This window comes from Gadus chalcogrammus, chromosome 16 (assembly GCF_026213295.1).
Source record: "Gadus chalcogrammus isolate NIFS_2021 chromosome 16, NIFS_Gcha_1.0, whole genome shotgun sequence".
Classification (NCBI taxonomy): domain Eukaryota; kingdom Metazoa; phylum Chordata; class Actinopteri; order Gadiformes; family Gadidae; genus Gadus; species Gadus chalcogrammus.
Window position 1 is genome coordinate 7,007,232 of NC_079427.1, and position 22,858 is coordinate 7,030,089.

Consider the following 22,858-nt stretch of genomic DNA (forward strand, 5'->3'; position numbering starts at 1 on the left):
CGTGACCTGGTCCCCTCTGCCCCCCCCTCCCCCTCAGTGGTCCAGGCCCCTGGCCCTCTCTCCCCCCCCCCCCCCCCCACCACCTCAGTGGTCCAGGCGTCCCAGGAAACGGAGGTTGAGGATCTTCAGCTGTCCGTCCAGCTCCATGCGGACGATGCCGTCGTCTCCGTCGATACTCAGCAGAACCCCCGTCGCCTCGCGGTCCTCCCCCAGAATCACCTTCACCTGGGTAGGGGTAGGCCGTCAGACAGGTAGAGAGACAGACAGGTTGGGAGGCGTACTTTACGAGTACATGGGCACAGTATTGTTATCTGTGCGTCCCTAAGGAATAGCATGAGTCGTCTTGAGTGACTGAACATAATGACGGTGGTCTTGTCCTCAATTCCGTCTCTTTAACTTGGCCGTTCAACGATAAGTGATAGAAGCTAAAAAGGTCAGCTTCCGATTGATAGCCGGCCCACCGGTTGAGAAACAGACAGGTACAGAGACAGACAGGCGGAGAAAGAGGTACAGAGAGGGACAGGTGGAATGAGAGACAGGCAGAGAGCGACCGTTACCTTGTTGTTCTTGGTGGGGGTGACAGGCTCCAGGTGCTCACTGCTGATGCTGACCACTTTCTCAGTCTCCTGAATAAATACTGAACACATCCCTCCCTACACACACACACACACATACAAACGCACACACAAACACACACACATAAGGGTTCGACAGCAGAGGAGTAGACCGGTGTGTGTGAGCCGCTGAGTGTACGTATGTGTGCACGTGTGTGTGCGTATGTACTTGTGTTTGCATACGTGTTAGGGCTTTGACCTTTGCCCAAAAATCATATTCAAAGTTTGTTTGTTTATTAATATTCAAATATATTTGAATATTTATTAACAACATTTTTGACCATTAAATGCCTTCAGTAAGACCCGGATTGGGCTTTGCGAGGTTTGTTTACCGGCGTTGCTATGGTTACCGCTCTTGCGTGTTCCAACGGTTTATTAGGTATCTAATGAATCACTGTCTAATCAATACTTCATTCACTGCCTCTTCCGTGGTCATTACAATATTAGGAATAGACTGCGTCGGGTTCTCCGACGTCTCTCCCTCTTGGCCTGCCCATAACAGGTTCGAATCAGTCAAAGCTTAATACACGTGTCTTGGTGCGGGCGTGTGTCTGTGCTTACCGTAACACTGCGAACCACTCCCTGCTGTCCCACCAGGTCCAACAAGGAGTCCTTGACCCGGACCAGGATGTCGGGGGTCACCCAGTCACCGCCCCCCTGCTCGATGTTGGACCCGGGGGTGTGGGGGTTGTAGGCCCCTGGGGAAGGGGCCCCCGGGGTCATGGGGCTGTAGCCTACCGGGCTGGGGCTCGGGCTAGCCTGCAAACACACACACACATACAGACGGTTAGCAGGCCTTCTGCATCGGCCATCGAGGCCTATCGCCACATCACCTGCCTGCGGGGGGGTGTGGCTTACGTCATGATCTTGTCAAAGTAACTCGATTGTTCTTTAAAGGGGGACATCCCTCACCACCAGGTGTGGGTGTGATTAGCCATTACAAGCCGTTTTCAAAATGTGTCATCACTGGTGGGCGTGTCCACCTAGATGTGTGACGGACAGGTGAGCAACGTTTGCTACAGTCCACTGGGATAGGCTGGTAGACTGAACCGTCCGTCACACGTCTGGGGGGGACACGCCCACCTGGGATGTCACAATGCTGCACGTTTTCAAACCTGCTTGCAATGGCTACTCACACCTGGGGGTATGGTATGTCCCCTTTAAGGCATGGAGCGCCAACATTGAGGGCAGGACTTCAGAAGAGGAGGGTGTCGTACTTCAACACATTGCTTTAATAGCAGCAGTGAAACCTCCTTCAAAGAGAGGAGGGGGAGGAGGAGGAGGGGGGGGAGGAGGAGGAGGAGGAGGAGGAGGAGGAGGAGGAGGAGGAGGAGGAGGAGGAGGAGGAGAGGGAGAGGAGAGGGAGAGGAGGACGGAGAGGAGGAGGAGGGGTAGAGGAGGAGGAGGGGAGAGGAGGAGAGGGAGAGCATAGCCGGTACCTGATAGGCCATGGGTGAGGGTGTGGGGTGGTAGCTGGCGGGGGAGTGGGTGTTCTGGTAGCCCACCGGGGAGGGCGCCACCTGGTGGTAGCTCTGCGGGGAGGGGCTCGGCTGGTAGGAGCCCTGCGGGGAGGGGGCTGCGTAGGGCGAGTACTGCTCGGTGTTGTACCTGCAGACATAAAAGGTGAGGGACAGACAGGTCAGAGAGACGGGTAGCAGGGACAGACAGGTTCGACAGACAGGTCAGAGAGACAGAAAGGTCAGACAGACGGGTTAGCGACAGACGGGTTAGCGACAGACGGGTTAGAAACAGACGGGCTAGAGACAGACGGGCTAGCGACAGACGGGCTAGCGACAGACCATTCCTCATAGTTCCATAGAGACAGACAGGCTGCCGTGGTGTACTCACATGGCTGGGGTCCCTGGGGTCTGGGGGTTGTACTGGGGGTTGACCTGCGGGGAGGGGACCTCGGGGTATCCCGGGGTCTGGGGGTTGGGGGTCCCACCGTAGCCCTGAGGGGACGGCGAAGGCTCGTCTCCGTAGCCGAAGTCAAAGTCATCCTCGTTCCTGGAGGGAAACACCTGGTCACTCATCTCATCTAGACTGCAGCCCTACCAGGGCAGTGTAGGTTGACACCAGCCCTACCGGGGCAGTGTAGGCTGACACCAGCCCTGCAGGGTCTGTGTTGAAGACGTACCGCGAGGGGGTGTTGGGGTTGTTGGGGTCCCATGCGCCACTCTGTCCAGGCGTTCGACTCCCATCATGCAGCGGGGTCTGTGAGCCATAGTGGGGCGTGCGGCTCCCTGGTTGGGGTAAAAGATAGAATGTTTTACGAACGCCTCAATGGCTTCCTCACCAGGGAATCCTGCAGGGCTTCACCGCTAGCAAGGCCTGCTAGCCAGTAGGGATACAGTGAGATAATGTACCATGTGGACATCTAACCGTCTCATTAAAGCTAGAGATAATGCACCATGTTGACGTCTAACCATCTCATTAAAGCTAGAGATAATGCACCATGTGGACGTCTAACCATCTCATTAAAGCTAGAGATAATGCACCATGTGGACGTCTAACCGTCTCATTAAAGCTAGAGATAATGTACCATGTGGACATCTAACCATCTCATTAAAGCTAGAGATAATGCACCATGTGGACGTCTAACCGTCTCATTAAAGCTAGAGATAATGCACCATGTAGATGTATATAAAAGCTATAGATAATGAACCCCGTGGACGTCTTACCGTCGTGCAGTGGTGTCTGCGAGCCGTACATGGGCGTCCGGGAGCCCGTCCCGTACATGGGTGTCTGGGAGCCGAACATAGGGGTGCGACCGTGGGTCGACGTCTGTCCACTGCTCCTCTTGGCGCCCCTAGTGGAGGGAATGAGCACGGCAGGTGAGTAAGACGCGAGGACAGCGAACAACAGTGATGCACGAGGCAGAGACGTGGTCGTACATGGTGGTGAGACGCTGGCGGTCGACGGAGATGGTCTGACAGGTGGAGTGCAGCTCCACCCTGGCTGTGGACTCGGTGGCATCCTTGACCACACCGATGTAACCTGGGAAACATAAGCACAGCATGAGTACCGACGCACCGAAGGGCTTTGACTTTTGCCAAAAAATCTTATTTGAAGTTTGTTTGTTTATTAATATTAATATTCAATTATTTATTAATTACAATACCATGACAACCTTCAAGTCACAACTCAAAACTCACCTGTTCAAACTCGTACACAACGTCTAACTGATCACTGTTTTGATTGTTTGTTTGTTTTGTCTTGTTTTTGTTTTATTTATTTTTTATGTTTATTTATTTTTCGCAATGTCTTGTTTTTTTAAACGATTTATGATGACTATATGCTCTGTAAGGTGACCTTGGGTGTCTTGAAAGGCGCCTCTAAATTAAATGTATTATTATTATTATTAATAACATTTGGACCATTAAATGCCTTCAGTAAGAGCTGGATTGGTCTTCTCGAGGTTTGTTTACCAGCGTTGCTATGGTTACCGGTCTTGAGTGTTCCGGCGGTTTATCAGGTTTCTAATAAACCGCTGCCTAATCAATTCTTCATTCACTGCCTCTTCCGTGGTCATTACAATATTATGAATAGACTGCGTGGGGTTCTCTGACGTCTCTCCCTCTGGGCCTGCCCATAACAGGTTTGAATATTAATGGCTGTCTAATATTCGTTTTGAATAGTTCGGAGTCAAAGCCCTAATGCACCGTGGGAAATCTAGGCACGGCGTTACTGACAATGCACACTGGAAATGATAGGCATAGCATCGAGCTGGACTGGGATTTAGGACGGTGTGGAAGGTTCATCAGTGTTAATGCGTGTTTTGTGACACTCACCTTTGTAAGGTCCTTGTGAGATCCGAACAGTCTGTCCAATCAGATCGTTGTCTCTCCTGCCTCGGCCACGCCCCATTCCACCTCCTCCCCCCCCCGCTCCTCCTCCTCCTCCTCCGCCTCTCTGTTGCTGGGCTGGAGAGGAGAAAGACATTAAACACACAACGCCTCCTCCTTTCACATGGTGCATAGGGCTGCTTAAAGGGGACATATCGCACCACCAGGTGGGAGTGTGATTAGCCTTACAAGCCGTTTCGAAAACCTGCCCCATATGACATCACTAGTGGGCGTGTCCACCTAGATCTGTGCTGGATAGATGAGCAACGATTACTTCAGTCCACTGGGTAGGCTGGTAGACCGATCTATCCAGCACAGATCTAGGCGGACAAGCCCACTAGTGATGTCATATGGGGCAGATTTTCTAAACGGCTTGTAAGGCTAATCACACTCCCACCTGGTGGTATAATATGTCCCTTTAAGTGTGTTTATGTAGAACAAAAACCACTGGTATATGCAGTACATTATAATATATCGCATATATATTCTATACAAGAGGTGGTACTATATACAACATATAATGGTATATATAGTATATCATATATAGTACATAATATATACTACCTCCCTTTTAAATGTAGTATATATAGTATACAATTTATAACATATTTACATTTACGGCATTTAGCAGACGCTTTTGTCCGAAGTGATTTATCATTAGTACTTTTGTCAAATCGTATATAATGCATCATATACAGTACCTCCTCCTATGTAGAGTATATACTATAGTATATATACGATTAGTATATTCAGTATAAATAGTATAGTATATGGTTAATGGGGGAGCTGATGTGTATCCAGAGTATAGAATACATAGTATAGAATATACAGTATATATCAACACTGTATCAACACCCATCATTTTATTATACTATGTTATTTATATTTATATTTACTGCACTTATTGTACCTCTATGCTTATACTATATAATTCAAGTACAAACTGCACTTTACTGCTCCTTTACAGTACAGTACAGTTATATGCTCCTATAACGGCTAGCCGTTGGGAGTTGCTGGACCGGCCCAATTGTCGATCCAGCGATGAAATTCATTTTTTTTTGTACATTTCTTCAGTAGTAGATTTCGAGGAGAGGGTTACTGATCCCACCTGCCTCTATGACGTCCTCACAGGACGTGAGCTAACAGTCAGGGTTAGGTGCCTTGCTCAAGGACACCTCGATCCCCGAGGAGCCGGGGATCGAACCAACAACCTTCAGGTTACCAGCCAACCCGCTCTACCTCCTGAGCTACTGCCGCCCCAACAACTGCAACTTTGCACTTCCGGTTGGTCACACAACCTCCTTTCGTTGTACTCTGCACAGTGACATTAAAGTGAATCCAATCCAATCCAATATATCAGGTATATATAGTATATATAGATTACCTCCTCCCCCCCCGTGGTGCATGGGGGAGCTGATGCGGGGGCTCATCGGGGCAAAACCCCCCACCGTGAAGTTGGTGACGTCTCTGGGCTGCGGGCAGAAAAACACCAGACGTGTGTTAACAAGCGTTACTAGGGGGGACCTGGAGTCAACGGTCCAATCTCAAACAGAGAGACGGGTCGTCTTTAGGAGTCGAATCGTCACGCCGGGGAAATTGTGTGTGTGCAACGGCGGGATGTGCCACTGCGAGGACGGGGGAGCTGAGCGAGTGATACCTCAGGATTGGTTCCCTTCTAGAAGGAATAACCTAGGAGTTCTAGTATACCAGGCGTCTGGCAGTACTGGTATACCAGGCGTCTGGCAGAACTAGTATACTACTTGTCTGGTAGTATTTGTATTACTATAATACCTTGGAGCCTCCAGCCAGCACGAGGTGTCGGGTCTTGCAGACGAACATCCCTCCATTCTCCACCAGCTTCTTGCAGTGAAGGAAGGCAAAACCTCGGAACAGGTGGCGAATCTCCCCCTCACGGCCCTACAACACACACACACACACACACACAGACACACACGCACACACACAGATGAAGCCATGCCTCCACCAGTAGGCGCCCGCTGCAGGGTCGGTGGGAGGGCTAACTTACAGAGTGGGGTCCGTCGATGACCTTGACGATGTCCTTGACGTGGATGTTGTTCTGCTCCGAGTCCAGAGCCACGGCGAAGCGGTTGTCTTTCCGCCGATTGACCGCTTGATGGCGCACCGTCATAACCTTCCCATGCATGTTGAGAACCTGGGAGGGGGGGGGGGGGGGGGAGGGGGGAGAGCAGGCCACATGTGATAATCTCTCTCTCTCTCAGGGTCTGGAAGCTAACTGCCCAAGGTCGTCTAGACCCTTTAGCCACACCATGGGGGTAAGCTACCTGGGTCTCGGCCCTCCAGCCGCCCTATATTACCTGGAATGTCTCCCTCTCCAGTCGGACGATCACCCCCACCGTCTGGGGGTCAAGCTGGACCAGTTCCCCCCACTCGTGCTGCCCCCCCGCGTCCACCCCGGAGGCCGTCTCCGAGCACAGCTGGAGGTCCCTGGGCAACACCTTCAGCTGGAGGACGCATAGAGATGCACAACATAGAGATATAGGAACACAGAGGTATAGAGACACAACATAGAGATATAGGAACACAGAGGTATAGATACACAACATAGAGATATAGGAATACAAAAGGTACTACCAACCATGCAAAACCAAAATAAAAAGTATTCCAACCAACCACCGACAAGGGGCGGGTGTTACGGGGTTTTGCCCTGCGTTCATGATCGTTTTTACTGCGAATTACCTCGTGCATGGTGAGGTCGGAGAACAGGATGACAAAGTTTTCTTCCACTCGGACGATGAGGCCCGTGTCTCCCTCATAGCGGCCAGCGATCACCTTCACGTGGTCACCCATTCGGAAGTATTTCCTCAGTTCATGGGCGGGGAACTCCAAGGGGTCCTGCACACACAAGCGCACGCACCAACAACACGCACACATCAAACCTTGTCTGCTATGTGCAGATATTTTGGTAAAAAGGAAGCAGCATAAGTTTGTCTTTACTAGGCTATATAGGTTGAGAAATTGTTCTACTAGCTAAATAACTTGGCTTTCTAGAAAATGTATAATAAATCTAGTAAAAAGTGAATGGATATAGGAAAGATGATGAAGACACAAGATGTCTTGTGAAGGGCAACTCGGGCAGGCGGCCATCGAAGGTGAAATAAAGTGCGAGCGTGTACCTTGAGGTCCTCGTGTTTGGGCATGATGGTGATCTTATTTCCATCCACACTCAGGATCTTCCCCTGGAGGTTTATCAGCTCTCCCTCACACACCTCCACGTTGTCCCCTGCCTGGAGGTTGTGTTCACGCTCCTTACCTAGTGACATGTACAGTGTAATGGGGACAGGTGATTAAGGGGACAGGTGAGAAAACAGGTGTAAAGAGGACAGGTGTATTGAGGACAGGTATATGGGTGACAGGTATATGGGGGACAGTTATATGCGGGATAGGTGTATGTAGGATAGGTGTATCGAGGTCCGGTATATGGGGGTAGGGCTGGGCGATTAATCAAATTTTTATCGCGATTTCGATTTTAGGGTCAAACGATCACAAAATTAACATAATCGAGTTTTTAGATTAAAAAAAAATATGATTCTTTTATTTTATTTTATGTTTTAAAGAATGGGCAGAACAGCTGGATATACATCTTTGTATTATTTTAGATTGGAACATTTTCTTTTTGACCATTTTGTGTACTTTGTTAAGGCGAAATTTGAAAGTTCTAAGTTCCAACGTTTTTTTGGGAGAGACATGCTGAATAAATACAACATGTCTTCAAACTCAAAAATAATCGTTTGAATAATCGTTATTTCAATATTGACCAAAATAATCTTGATTATGATTTTTCCCATAATCAAGCAGCCCTATATGGGGGACAGGTATATCTAGGATAGGTGTATCGAGGACATGTATATGGGGGACAGGTATGTCTAGGATAGGTGTATCGAGGACATGTATATGGGGGACATGGGCACAGTGAGAGATCTTTACCTGACTCGGTGACCACCTCCAGGTCGATTCCTTCAGGTTGGTCCTCAAACTTCTCTAGCTCTGACAGAGTGGGCTTGACACCATCTGTGATCTGCAATCAATCAATCACTCCATCAGTACTGATGCTGCAGGTGTCCCCCAAGGATGGATCATAGGAAGACTACTGTTAAGAATCAGTTTCAATGCCCCTACCACTGCTGACATCGCAAAGCTCTTGAAGAGGAATCCTTTCCGGCTGTAACGATTGGCCTCAAAGATCATGAAGTCTCCGTCATGGCTGACCTCCCCGCCCAGGGACCTGTCAATCAAAGATGGGGGATCGGCACGCTAGAACATACACAGTAGAAAATCCAAAATCGAACACACACAGTGGAATATAGACTGTAAAACATGCACAGTAGAAGAGCAGACGGTTACCTGATCTTCTCTGCGTCAAATAGCCTCTGAGCCGGTCTCTTGAACTTCTTTCTCTTTGCAAACCAGTCTTTCTACAAAACAGATGGACAATGTCAGGGTGAGTGAGTGAGTGAGTGAGTGAGTGAGTGAGTGAGTGAGTGAGTGAGTGAGTGAGTGAGTGAGTGAGTGAGTGAGTGAGTGAGTGAGTGAGTGAGTGAGTGAGTGAGTGAGTGAGTGAGTGAGTGAGTGAGTGAGTGAGTGAGTGAGTGCGTTTACCAGGCTCATCTTGGCTTTGATGCGGTCCAGGTCTATTCTAGGAATCATCTTGAGAGAGATGGTGTTCTGACTGGGCTCCACATAGTCCACCTGTAGACAATACATCATCATCAACAACACCACCACCACCACCACCACCACCACCCCTGTTTTCTCAGAGCCTTGACGATCAGAACCTGGTTTATCAGAACTTGTACAATACGTTTCTGGTCTTTCAGAACATGGTGTAAAGGAACGTAGTTTATCAGAACCTGGTCCTTCAGTACCATACCTGGGCTATATCGTCCTTGTAGAGCCCTCTCTTCAGACGGACCCAGGACTTGGGCTTGAGGTTGGTCACTTCCTTCACCACCTTCAGGACATCAGTCATCTCCTTGATAGGAACCATCTGCTGGTTCCAGAAGCCCATGCGCAGGTTCCCCACCCCCTCGATGGCTGCCTTCACATGGGTCTGTTTGTACGACTCCACATAGATGTACCCCTTCACGTGCTCTGGGGCTACAACAGACTTTATCTGGAGGGGCTGGGAGGGAGAAAGAAAGGAAGAGAAAGAGAGATGATAACCGAGAGGACAAAGGAATGAAACACACACAGACACGGACAGAGCGAGGGAGAACAATCAGGGATGAAGAGACCCTTATTGTATGATAAACCCTTCCCTTCCCATCGGTTAGTTAGAAGCTCTTATTTTTGTGATGTGTAGGAACTCTTACTGTGTCAGTAAACTGGTAGGCGATGAACTTCCTCATCAGAGCAATTGCCGTCGCCCTCTCCTCTCCAATCTGAAAACACACCGGTATTAAGTTCATTATTGGTAGTGTTCAGTGCGAGATGGCGCAAACCAACAGGACACCCTGGCCATGCTTCTTACGCTTGTTTTTTTCCCCACACATCTCCGACATTTGACCTATGAACGCTATAAATTACACTTTAGAAAACTGTTTGTGAGGGTGTAAACAAAATTAGCTCCACACACCTTGCACTTGACTGTCCAGAGATTAGGATCCCTGAGGGAGGGGGGGAGTGGAGAGGGAGGGGGGGTGGAGAGGGAGGAAGAGGGCAAGAGCCATACGCAGAGGAAGGCATGACGGTCAGTACATTACTATACATACAGCGCAGTATTCCCCAGTATATTCTCTATATTCCCAAATATATTCTGCAGTATAATCTATATATTGCCCAGTATATTCTGCAATATAATCTCCAGTCAGCATGCAAAGCTGTAAGTAGCTGGCCGGACGTTGGACTTACTTGACTCCAGGAAGTAGCTGCTGCTGGGTGATGTCATCAGACAGCTCCTCAGATCCTCCGGAGTGGCTGAGACACACAGTACATATATAGTAGTACTGTAGTACAGAGACACAGTGCATATACACTACTACTGTTGTGTGGGGTCATGTAGTGAGGTCATGTAGTGTGATGTCATGGTAGATACTCACTGCTCCCCTCCTGCAGACTTGGCGTATTTCCTCATGTAGTATTCACCAAGGGCCTCCTCCCGGGAGTCCCTGGTACACAAAACAAACGCATCCTAAAACACCCTACAAACACAAGCCGAGGACACAAACACAACCCCTGAGGACACAGCACTTATCCCGTATTCCGTTAGAGATCCTAGCCCTTATTCCGTTAGAGATCATAGCCCTTATCCCGCTAGAGAACACAACCCGTAACCCGGCCTCTGATCTTTGTAAGCCCCAAACAAAAAATCACATTGTCCTGGGCCATCGCCGATCGGGGGGCTTATCATGGCCCTCCCGATCGTCGTAGGCCCTGGGGCTTCAGCCCAGGCAATCCCGTGCATTAAGGCGGCCTTGGGGATGAGATCAGAATCTTCTTTTGGAAGAGGTTACTGAAATTTCCCACAGGTTTAACAACAACTACCTCATGAAACTTGCATACCTCAGTGACATGTTTCAGAACCTCAATGAACTCAATCTGCAGATGCAGGGCAGCAGCCCACACCTTCCACAACAGGCAGATAAAATCACATCATTCACAAGAAAACTAGAGGTATGGGAGCAGCGGGTGAACGAGGGGAATATAGACTCCTTTGAGAACCTTAAATCATTCATCGAAGTCAACAAGCTCCAGAACACATTGATTCCCATGTATGAAAACTCATATGTCTGCCCTACAAAAGCATTTCCAGAGGTACTTCACGGTGCAGGATCCTGCAAGATATGACTGGATCAGAGACCCCTTCAGTGCAACACCAGCTGCTGACTTTAGCGCTACAGAAGAGGAACAGTTCATTGATGTTACATCTGATTCAGCAATGAGGCTGCAGTTTAAGTCCAAGACATTGGCTGCATTTTGGATTGGAGAAAAGAAAAGGACTACCCACTGCTAGGCAGGAGAGCTCTGGCCACACTCCTACCTTTGGCCACATCTTACTTGTGTGAGATAGTTTTTTCTGCAGTTGCCTCGATTAAGACAAAATACAGGTCAAAGCTGGACATTGGAAATTGGATTAGAGTGGCAGTCTCACAGCTGCAGCCCAGATTTGAGAAGATCTGCAGAAATAAGCAAGCCCACGTCAGTCACTGAAAAGAAAATACACTGAAAAGGAGTGTAATTCTTGCAAAGAAAATGTTCATGGTTTTGTTTATTTTCATGGAGTTGGTGAACTTGTCAGTTTTGTGCAGAGGCAATTTTGAGAAAAGCTGTTGATTGTTGAATTTAGCAGATGCATACTGCATTGTGACTTTTAATGCTTCACTCTAAAGGTGACTTCATCCTGTTCCAGGGCTTGTCGTATCCTTTTGAAAACAGCCTCTCTTAGGTCCTGATGATGACAGTGCCTACAGAAATTAGGACCTTTCCCTAACTGAATGATGTTCCCACCACAACCTAGAGCTAAATATTGCAAAAACTAAGGAGCTAGTGGTGGACTTCCGAAGGAAGAGGAAGGAGACCCCGCCCATGTCCTTCAATGCGGCGATGGTGGAACGGGTAGACAGCTTCAAATTTCTGGGCACAATAATCTCCTCCTCACTGAAATGGGAAGATAACATAACTGCTATTATTAAAAAAGCCCACCAGAGGCTCTTTTTCCTCTGCCAACTAAAGAAGTCTGAGTTGGCCTGCAAGGGGATGCAGCAGTCTGGTATGACAACTCTACTGTCCAGCAGAGGATGCGACTAGACAGGATTGTCCATACGGCCTCCAAGATAGTTGGCTGCAGTCTCCCTCCCGTCTCAGACATCTACGAGGCCCGTATCCACAGAAGAGGCCTGAAAACTCTTCAGGATAAATTACACCCTGCTAACTCCCTCTTCAATCCACTCCCATCAGGTAGAAGGTTGAGGCCCATCAAAACTAAAACCTCCCGCTACCTCAACAGCACATACTGCAGGACCATTAAAGCTCTTAACAACCCTACATCCCTATACCAGTATATCAGGAATGCAGAATATAAATACACACAAATGTATATTTATATTGTTTTTTTACACTGAGTTTTCTTAACTATGTACTTATTTATTGGCGATTTGCACATGACTTGCTCCATGCCAATTTGCACATCACTTGCACCCATAAGCACCTGTCACTTTAATCAAACATAAAGCACTTTACCTGGCCTGTCAACCAGGTGTAAGTGGGCTATAGGTCTTATGTGTGGGGATGTCGCTTTTTCTTTTATCTGCCTATATGTTGTATCTAAGTGGGATCCTTGGAATGATACTGCATTGATGAAATTATGTTCTATGTTTTATTTGTCTTTTGTGTGGGTCTTTGTTATGTACTGTCAAGAGCACACTGAAACAATCCCTAGCAACTTGTGCAGAGTTGTATGGCAATAAAGTATTGAATCTTGAATCTAGAGCACATAGCCCCTAATCTGTTAGAGAACACAGCCCCAACCCCTTAAAGAATAGCCCCTAACATATTAAGAGAACACAGCCCTTAACCTGTTAGAGAACACATCCCTGAACCTGTTAGAAAACACACCCTTTAACCCCTTAGAGAACAGAGAACACAGCCCCTAACATGTTAGAGAACACAGCCCCTAACCCCTTAGAGAACAGAGAACACAGCCCCTAACATGTTAGAGAACACAGCCCCTAACCCCTTAGAGAACAGAGAACACAGCCCCAACCCCGGTACCTCCAGAGGTTCTGCAGCCTCCTGGAGCCAGAGTGGTCGTCTTCAAGCACAGCATGGTCGATGTTGGACACTGAGAGAGAACAGACTACTGTTACTACACAACCGAGGCACCTGCTGGTTCTGAAGACCATGGAGAGGAAGACTAAGGTGCTTACCTTCAGCCTCCTCTGTTCCATGATGAAGGACAGATCCAGGATGGAGGACGGACCCAGGAGGGGTGAATCCATGGTGTGGGACAGACCGGAGCAGGAGAAGGGGAGAGGACAGTTAAGAAGTTCAAAAGGTAAGGATGACAGGCCAGACGTCACTGAGTGAATGAATGACTGAATGAATGAGGATCAACTCGTGGGCCTGTGGATGAGATGTAAATGTAGGCATCACCACATCACAAGCCTGACTCCAAGAGGTCAGGGTACCAGTAGGCAGCTCTGCCTCCAGGATACCACGACGACCACCTCCACCACACGCGAGCGATGGGTGAATGAATGAGGACCCACTTGTGGGAGTGAGAATATGGTGTGAATGAAGGCATAACAGCATCACAAGCCCGAGTCCTAGAGACCAGGTGGCTAGCAGGCAGCTTTCACTCCTGGTTATCACGACCACCGACTCCATTGGCTGTCTCAAACATAATAGGCTACATCTCTAATTCATTACAGAAGGAAGATTTTGACTTCCTATCTGATGAAGGAAAACAGAGTTCACCCTGTGGAAGAATCAAAACGTAAATAGTCCTCCCAACGGAGTCAAGGCTTCCTGAGGAGGGAATAGTCATGGCTCACTGTTTTCACAGTATAAGTAGTGTATAATACACAGTACAAGTCCTGCATAATACACAATTTAAGCCACAGAATTAGTCTTGTATAATGCAAAGTAAAAGGCCCCAAAGGGCAGGGAACTCCTGAGGTAAACACCTTCAACTGCAAAAAGCAGGATGTTGTCATGCAAACGGCAGATGGAGCAGAACAAGCATCCTCCCAACAAGCAGACACTTGTGATGAGAGAATGACAGAAGGCCGGAGGTTCATGAGGTGGAGAACAGAAGATAGTATTGAATTACCGTTAACTGGAGCTCATGCACATCAGAGGACCATCAGTAAGACATGGGAAAAGACAGTCAGACATTACACCCTAAACAAGACTAACGCAGCTAAAACACTGTATTGAATTTACAACGGAATCGCAGCAAAGATCACTGATAAATAAACACTGCTAGTGCGCGGCTTTACATCCCGATAATAACTGACAACGCTAACATCACATCGATAGCTAAACAACCATAATAAAAAAAGTGAATGTAGCCAAGAAAAAAGAAAAATATAATTACTTAACAACACTATCACAGCTAACAACATATAACATCATATATTCACAGCGCCAACATTTGACCTGAACGATGTTATCAGGACTTCCAGCCTGTTTATCTAAGCACGACATAATGAGTATGGGTTATTAATACTACAGTGAATAGCTAGTTCAATAGTACTTTCTAGAAGAATATATATTGAGTTCGACGTCTGTCCTGTTTATATTGTGTGTGTTGCATGCGTGCGTGTTCACCTTTTTCCAAAATATCTTCGGCTCCCTCCTCCCAAGGATCTTCATCCTCATACTCATCATCAACATCTAGAGAGAAAGAGAGAAATTAAAATCAAATGTTCTCTAAAGGAAACATGGAAGAAGCTACCTTCTTACAGACGACAGAAAGAGAAGACCTCAGAGTTAAAAAAGAGTGAAAGACAAACAAGGGGAAAGACGCACAGACCGATAGAAAGACAACAAAACAGAGATAGATGAGCGATAAAAAAGAAAGAAAGACAAAAACGGAGACAACAAAAGACAGATAGAGACAGATAGTAAGACACAGTATGAGTTCGACAGTGAACGAAAGAAATACAGACACACCGAGACATGGAGATCAACAAAGATTGACAGACATAGAGCTTGACAGATAGATCGGACAGAGAGACAGCCAGACAGATACATACAGAGAAACAAAAAGAGAGACGGATAGAGAATATTGTTCAAAGGAAAACAAGTTACATACCGGCTTCGTCCAGAATAAATCCCCCATGTCTTGGTTTCTTCCTGGGTCGGTCGTCATCATCCTCTTCCTCCTCTTCGTCATACTCGTCTTCCTCCTCCAGATCCTCACCCTCCTCTTCTGCTACCTTGTCGCTCCCCTGAGGACTCGTTGCCTCCTCCTGCCCAACGAATCACCATTAACCCACCATAGTTAACGTTGTAATATATTATAATTATCGCTGTCAAGCGATTAAAATATTTAATCGCATTAATGACATAGTTAACTCACGATTATTATTATTTTTTGCTAAATATCCCCTGATTTCTTTGTCCCATTAATTTTTCTCATTTTAATGCTCTTATCAACATGGAGAAGTGCATCGGCTTGCCTTGTGCAAATGTTTTTCTATTGATAACAACATTGGCATACTGATCAAAGCAGGACAATACAAAAAAAAAGCCTATAGTGCAATTAAACGATGAACATACAATCATACTGCCTTGAACATAGAAGTCAGGCTACTGTTTCTTTGTAACGCCGTTAAAATTGGTTTGCGTTAACGCCGTTAATGACGCGTTTAACTGACAGCACTAATTATAATATAATAATCGCACACTTCTACAGGGGGAGCATTGATGCTTATTTTCAAGCAGAACCAGTTGCTCTGCAGCCTGATCTATACACAGAGTGAATGAAGTTTAGATTATTTTATACTTTGTATAATATTGACAATTATTTACATAAATAAAAAACTTTTTTTTTGGACGTCGTAGTTAAGGTGGCAGGTGTCTGTTGCTAAGGCGGCCGCCTAAGCTGTGAAGTGCTGTGGGGAAACCCTGGTATCAATAAACTACATGTAATAGTTAGGTATCATTAACTGAGGTTTAATAGTAATGGTATCATTAAACTAGGTCACCTAATTTAATGATACCATTACCATTACACCGGGTGTAATAATTAGGCATCATTAAACAAGGTGTAATAGTTAGGTATCATTAAACTATGTGTAATAGTAAAGGTATCATTAAACTAGGTTTAATAGATAGGTATCATTATAATAGGTTAAACAGTAAAGGTATCATTCAACTAGGTGTAATAGTTAGGTATCATTAAACTAGGTTTAATAGTAAAGGTGTCATTAAACTAGGTCCCCTACTTTAATAATACCCAACTATTATATCTGGTGTAATAGTTAGGTATCATTAAACAAGGTGTGATAGTTAGGTATCATTAAAATAGGTGTAATAGTAAAGTTATAATTTAACTAGGTTTAATAGTAAAGGTATCCTTAAACTAAGTTTAATAGATAGGTATCATTAAAATAGGATAAACAGTAAATGTATCATTAAACTAGGTGTAATAGTTGGGTATCATTAACTACGTTTAACAGAAAAAGGTATAATTTGAATAGGTGTTATAGTAAAAGGTATCATTCAACTAGGTGTAATATATAGGTAGGTATCATTAGACTAGGTGTAATAGTAAAGTTAACATTACCTCATGTCCTACTTCTTCAGCCTCTCCATCACTGCTGCCGCCGCTGGCGTTGTCCGAGAAGTCGCTCTCCTCACTGTCCGACATTCTGACAGCACAATATCATTAACAAAATTATTAAATATAACATTCCAATATATTTTTTGCAATTATATTAACATTAATAACATTACCACTAATATTTATAATAATTCAATAAAACTACATATTTACAATGATAATATTAGAATAAAAAAATATTATAAATTACAATAAAAAAATATTAAATGTACAAAATTAAATAATCACTAAAATAACAGTAAAAACTTTGTACACTATAAACACCTTTCACCTTGCAACTTAAAACAAGCGTGAGTTGCACAGTATAAATATCAATATTCACAGTGTAATTTGTGGAGGATGCATAAGTTTGTATCAATCGGATTTTTAATCAGAGATAAAAAAGTAGCCGTCATGTGGCAAGTGGTGGATGGTGACAGAGACAGTAACTGGGTGTCATTGTGTGCTTACTACTGGCCTCCGAAAGAAATGCATGAGGTAGGCTGCTTCAACTAAAGACATGTAGTGCACTACACTCTGATCTAGGAGATGCTATTGCCTGTCTTACACTGTGGATGTAGCAAACTTGTTGCTGCCTCAAACCCCACAGTCTGTAGTATGCATCTTCCTGCACGGTGGGTGTAGCAGCCTGTTGCTGCTTTAAACCCCACCGTCTGTAGTATGAATCTTCCTACACCAACTACCTTGCAGCAGTCTGTTGCTCAAGGAATTTCTTAAAAGGAGCTCTTCAGGATTTCTATACCTGGACACAACCCCTCAATTGTGTGAATAATTACAAGTGGCTGACAACATTATGGGAAGGATTCCTACAGAAAGATACAACTTTCTACCTTGCCTTTAGCTACCCGGTCTGTGGTGCCTAACCAAGATTCACTGAAGGAGAAATTACGCAAGGGTTGAGTTTTGCAGGAAAGGAACAGTGGAAACGTGAGTGGGATTGGAGAGAGGAGTGCCGGCAAGACAGTTTATTTTTGCAACCACTTAAGAGGGCAAGATCTTTGGTTAGACACAATTATAAACAGACCATGATCAAGTGAAAAGTAAATAAATAATTTGTATTTCTCTGTAGCGATCCTTTCCATTAAGGATGTTTGTCACACACTTCAATCAGAGCCTGTCAGTGGCAAAAAAAGTTCCTTTAGAGGACGTATATTGCCTCAAGGGTTACATTTCAACCAGGAACGGGCTGCAATGGCTGAAGCGCTCAATACTTGACACAGTTCAAAGATTGTTGTCTGCATAGTCACTTCTTAGACCTAAATAATGGGAGGATTGGGCTAGTTATCATTAAGGTCAGCTCTCCTTAAAGAGCTGCTTAATAATACAATGCAACTAAAAATACATTTAATAACTTATACAACTACAATATATAACTAATAATAAAAATCCACAATACAATGGAATATATTTATATAGAACTACAGCACCACTAGGGCTGTCAAAATTGCTCAAAAATGACATTCGAATGTTCGTTTGGAAAAAAATCACGAATTCGAACTATTCGAATATCTGGTTGCCTATTTTACGCAGTTGCCGTCAATATGTCAATAATGCGACAAAACCATGGTTCAAATTAGTGGGATATATATATATCCTATATATAGGGCGGCGGCTTCCTGCTGGGCATTTCCTTACTTTAAAACGAGGGACATCGCGAACAGACGGAGGCTCATTCACAAAGCAGTTAGGCGCTTGTACCGCGGGAATGTTTTTTCACAATCGAATATTATGAGGGACATCGCGAACAGACAGAGGCTCACTCACAAAGCAGATAGGCGCTTGTGTAACCGAGCGTTGGCACTTAGATATTTATATGACAAGAATGACACAAGCGTGGAAGGGAAAATAGTCTCGTTTACTTAGTACCTATCAGAAGTCACCCAGTCACAGCGTGAGAGCTGGAATACCTATATCCAAGTACGGAAACCCCGAGGGGATAAAATACATTCGCTCTTCACAATACTAGTCTGTTACACTTGTACCGCGGGAGTGTTTTTTCACATTTGAATATTATGAGGGACATTGCGAACAGACAGAGGCTCATTCACAAAGCAGATAGAGGCGCTTGTACCGCGGGAGTGTTTTTTCACATTCGAATATTAAATTTCACGTTCGAATTTGCGTTTTTGGATGCATTTCGAACGAATATTCGAACGTCGAATATTCGTTGACAGCCCTAAGCACCACTGACTGGCATCTCGGTGTAGCAGCCTACACACTGGGTACCACATGTACACCATCTTCTACCTAAAACAACATATACACCACCTACCTAGTAGCACAACATATACACCACCTTCTAGTAGCACAACATGTACACCGCTAGTAGCACATGTACACCACCTAGCTAGAAGCACAACATGTACACCACCTACCGAGTAGCACAATATGTACACCACCTACCTAGTACCACAACATGTACACCACCTACCTAGTACAACAACATGTACACCGTCTACCTAGTACCACAACATGTACACCAACTACCTAGTACCACAACATGTACACCACCTACCTAGTACAACATGTACACCACCTACCTATTACCACAACATGTACACCACCTACCTAGTACAACATGCACACTGTCTACCTAGTACCACAACATGCATACTACCTACTTAGTACAACATCATGTACAACACCTAACGAGTACAAAATCATGTACCCCATCTACATAGTACAACAAGATGTTCACCACCTACATAGCCAACATTGGTTAGCTACAGATAGCATTAGTAAGCCGCTAGTTTTCTCCTGCTGCTCAGTTTACGGGGTGGATAATGTTATATCAGTTAGATTATCTAATCTAACAAAAAAAACAATATCTGTTAGTGAACTGATCACTATTCGGGGTTAGCTGGTCACTAGCCGTGGTCACCTGGTTAGCATCTACAGCCACAATACATTGAGACAGGCGCTAAAGGCTAGCTGCACTGTAGCATTATTCTGCCGGGGATTAAAAAAAAAGAGTTGAAGAGTATCCCCTCCACGCGGGTTTCCTCACCTTAGAACTCCGCTCCTGGCTTGCTTCGACCAATTTCAAACTAGTCTGACAAATAAACCTTTATTGATCTTTAATCGATTATTTCATATTACTTTGTATTATTGCTAACTCGTAATCTCGGACGCGCGCACACACGGCCGCCACGAGACCTGAGGAACTGTAAGAGATATCGCGATGTTTGGATGGAGGCGTCATAATCGTCCACCAATAGGATCAAAGTGCTCAAGGGGCAGCACGGAAGTGAGTGTGAGGTTGGAGGTTAGCAGCGAAACTACCCATTTACCTTGAGATATCAGGTAATATTCAGTGATATATGATATATATTATTCACATATATATTAACTATAACAACCCGCCAGACATGAACAGTGTGGGGGAAGCGTGCACGGAGCTGAAGCGGGAGTACGACCAGTGTTTTAACCGATGGTTCGCGGAGAGCTTCTTGAAGGGAGAACGAAGCGGGGAGCCGTGCGGGGACAGCTTCAAGCGGTACCAGCTGTGCGTGCAGCGGGCCATTAAGGAGAAGGACATCCCGGTGGACGGAGTGGACTTCATGGGACCCAACAAAGACAAGCCTGAGAGCTGAACTGCTGCAGCCTTTTCTAACCGCGCATGCGCAACATGCTTCGCCATACAATGAGACTATTTCTTCTACATTCTGCCCACCGCAACATGCGTTACAATTATATCGTTTGGTGCTGGTGTGAAAGACTAATCCCGCCAAACCGCAGGGAGATGACAACATGTGTGTAACACCATTCATATCTGTATCGTAATGTTGGAGGAGGAGGACACCAACATAACTGGAGCCTGAGGGACTTATCAGAACGCTGACTTAATGTTCCGTTTTGAGCTCAAAGAGGGGTCAGGGTCAGATTGATGTCTCCTTTAGGTAGATGGGGTGTCTCCTAAAGGAGGAGGTCACTGCTCTGAGCCTCCTTGGAATGGATAATAAGTGTGTTCCTAAGTTGGAGGGACAGTCTGCAGTCTGGCATCATTAAACCATCCGTCAGAAGCTTCCGTGTTGTGGTCAAATTTTAATAAAGCCTTGCTATGACTCTGTCCACTCAGGCGTTTTCTGTCTTCTCGTGTTATGCCATCATTCGTATTTTGTGAGACAATATAAACATGCATAACCTTCCAATTCCCTTATTGGACATAAAGAGTGCGGTTTCCCTTTCTACTAAGGGTTGGGTATCGTTTGGGTTTTATCCGATACCGGTGCCTTCTCTGTACTTTTTAAACGGTTCGGGTGCTAAAACGGTTCTCGAATCGGTACTTAAAGGTCCCATGACATCCCATTTTCTAACATAAATATGAGTTCCACTAGCCTGCCTATGGTCCCCTAATGGCTAAAACTTGCGTTTGGTGTAAAACGAGCACTAGCTGTTCTGCTCGCCTTTGAATAAACTGAGGCTTAAAGGTTGGGTGTGGGATTTGCGAAACGCCAGCAGATTTTGAAAATACAGAACTCAAATGGTCCTACCCCCTCTCCTTCAACGCTGACTCTGACTCCACCTATTCCAAGTACCTGGACGCGCAATCATGCACGAGCGCGAACACAGATGCGCGAGAGCGAGCCAGGCTAGCGTAGGTTTTCGTTAAACAACATGGCGAATGGAATTGTCTTCTACTGCTAGGTCCAAATGTGGATTAATTAGTTCCAGTAGCTACCGCAGGATAACAACAAACAGGAGCTTGCTCTGGGTCACTAGCTCTGGGTCACGAGTACTGCACGAAGGGGTCGCGCGCGGGGGAGGGGGAGTGCAGTACGACCGTTTGATTGACGTACTTACTGTCCAATGCAACTCGGTGGCTCTGGAAATCATTGGCTGGAGTTTTTCGAGCCCTGCCCGTTCCACAGATGATTGACTTATTTAATTTTCCTGTCAGTTCTAACTCAGTGGCTGTAAGTGGGTTATGATAAGGATTTCAAGTAATTTTGCAAAAATTGCCAAAAAGGCGAATTCCATACCCAACCTTTAAGTGCGCTGATTTGGAATGTCTGTATTTATGACCTCACCAAGAATCTCAGCTCCTCCCCTTACTCTGCCTGGCCCGCCTAGAGACGTTGGCCCGCCAATGAGACTCGACCGTGCGAGCGCCGTGTGTGTGTGTGTGTGTGTGTGCAGGCGCGGCCCTCCCTACAGGCGGGTCAGGCGGTCGCCTAGAGCGCCATCTAGAGGGGGGGCGCAAAATTTAAAATGCGCGAAAAAAAATAAAATAAAAAATCACTTACTGGCCACGTCTCCCCGTTAAGAACACGCGCGCCCCCCCCCCCCCCCCCCTCAACAATCGCTTCACCCCCCCCCCCCCCCCCCCCCTCAACAATCGCTTCATACACCCTCCCTCGCCTAGAGCGCCAAATGTGCTGGGGCCGCCCCTGTGTGTGTGTGTGTGTGTGTGTGTGTGTGTGTGTGTGTGTGTGTGTGTGTGTGTGTGTGTGTGTGTGTGTGTGTGTGCGCGCACACTGGCCCTCATTTATCAAACGAGCGTACGACAGAAAACGTGCGTAAAATGGACGTACGCTCATTTCAACGTTGAGCTTGGCATTTATCAATTTGAACGTGAGCGCAGGCTGCGATGAAATCTCACGTCAGGTCTGAGCTCGTGTACGCAAGTTTTTTTGGCGCAACATACGGGTATTTCAATGATGAATAGTGCAGCACAAGTAGCCCATGTTCAACATCTGTATTAATTATTAAATAAATTGGAATTAGCCCAGCCGTTCAAACAATTACAATCAAGTCAGGCCTAATTAAAAATTGCTATGAAAATAATTAGAATGTGACAGGTGAAATGTTTATTCAGCTGTCTATATTAACAGGAGCTTTGCCAAATAGGTGGTCGTGTCTCAGCGATGGCAGATCTGGCTCAGTTAAGGACGTCAACGCACAGACGAGAGAGTTTTTCGAGACCGCGCCGATTTTTTTAAGGAGGGCGATGAATGGCTCTTGAGTCGTTTTCGTCTCCCAAGGCATCTCCTGATGGAGCTATGCAATGCTTTGGAGCCACAGTTAAGGCGAGAAACTAGGCGATAAAACGCAATACCTGTGCAGGTTTG

At 45.9% G+C, this 22,858-nt stretch overlaps 2 protein-coding genes across 2 annotated transcripts; one reads left to right on the forward strand and one right to left on the reverse strand.

Moving 5' to 3' along the window:
• Window positions 1-84: 84 nt before the first annotated feature.
• Window positions 85-19,954, reverse strand: supt5h (SPT5 homolog, DSIF elongation factor subunit). Its single transcript, XM_056611935.1, has 30 exons — window positions 19,795-19,954; window positions 16,731-16,815; window positions 15,255-15,411; window positions 14,768-14,833; window positions 13,363-13,374; window positions 13,208-13,277; window positions 10,537-10,605; window positions 10,349-10,414; window positions 10,074-10,104; window positions 9,811-9,879; window positions 9,369-9,620; window positions 9,098-9,187; window positions 8,843-8,913; window positions 8,618-8,723; window positions 8,426-8,516; window positions 7,615-7,751; window positions 7,178-7,333; window positions 6,796-6,942; window positions 6,486-6,632; window positions 6,251-6,376; window positions 5,844-5,931; window positions 4,406-4,537; window positions 3,509-3,611; window positions 3,296-3,423; window positions 2,752-2,857; window positions 2,463-2,621; window positions 2,054-2,222; window positions 1,176-1,373; window positions 558-653; window positions 85-225 (listed from the first exon to the last, which is right to left on the reverse strand). The coding sequence occupies exons 2-30, from the start codon at window positions 16,812-16,814 to the stop codon at window positions 85-87; spliced, it is 3,267 nt and encodes a 1,088-aa protein (XP_056467910.1). The 5' UTR covers window position 16,815; window positions 19,795-19,954.
• Window positions 19,955-20,025: 71 nt separating this feature from the next.
• Window positions 20,026-20,907, forward strand: triap1 (TP53 regulated inhibitor of apoptosis 1). The gene has a single exon (XM_056611979.1). The coding sequence runs from the start codon at window positions 20,108-20,110 to the stop codon at window positions 20,378-20,380; it is 273 nt and encodes a 90-aa protein (XP_056467954.1). The 5' UTR covers window positions 20,026-20,107; the 3' UTR covers window positions 20,381-20,907.
• Window positions 20,908-22,858: the final 1,951 nt, after the last annotated feature.

What these genes read in the sequence shown, in the direction of transcription:
- supt5h (XM_056611935.1), bottom strand. Translation starts at nt 16,814, where the DNA reads ATGTCGGACAGTGAGGAGAGCGACTTCTCGGACAACGCCAGCGGCGGC. An exon ending in CAGCTACTTCCTGGAGTCAA is followed by an intron (nt 10,105 to 10,348) that starts GTAAGTCCAACG and finishes CCCCTCCCTCAG; the next exon opens with GGATCCTAATCTCTGGACAG. An exon ending in CTCACAAGGACCTTACAAAG is followed by an intron (nt 3,612 to 4,405) that starts GTGAGTGTCACA and finishes TATGTTTCCCAG; the next exon opens with GTTACATCGGTGTGGTCAAG.
- triap1 (XM_056611979.1), top strand. Translation starts at nt 20,108, where the DNA reads ATGATATATATTATTCACATATATATTAACTATAACAACCCGCCAGAC.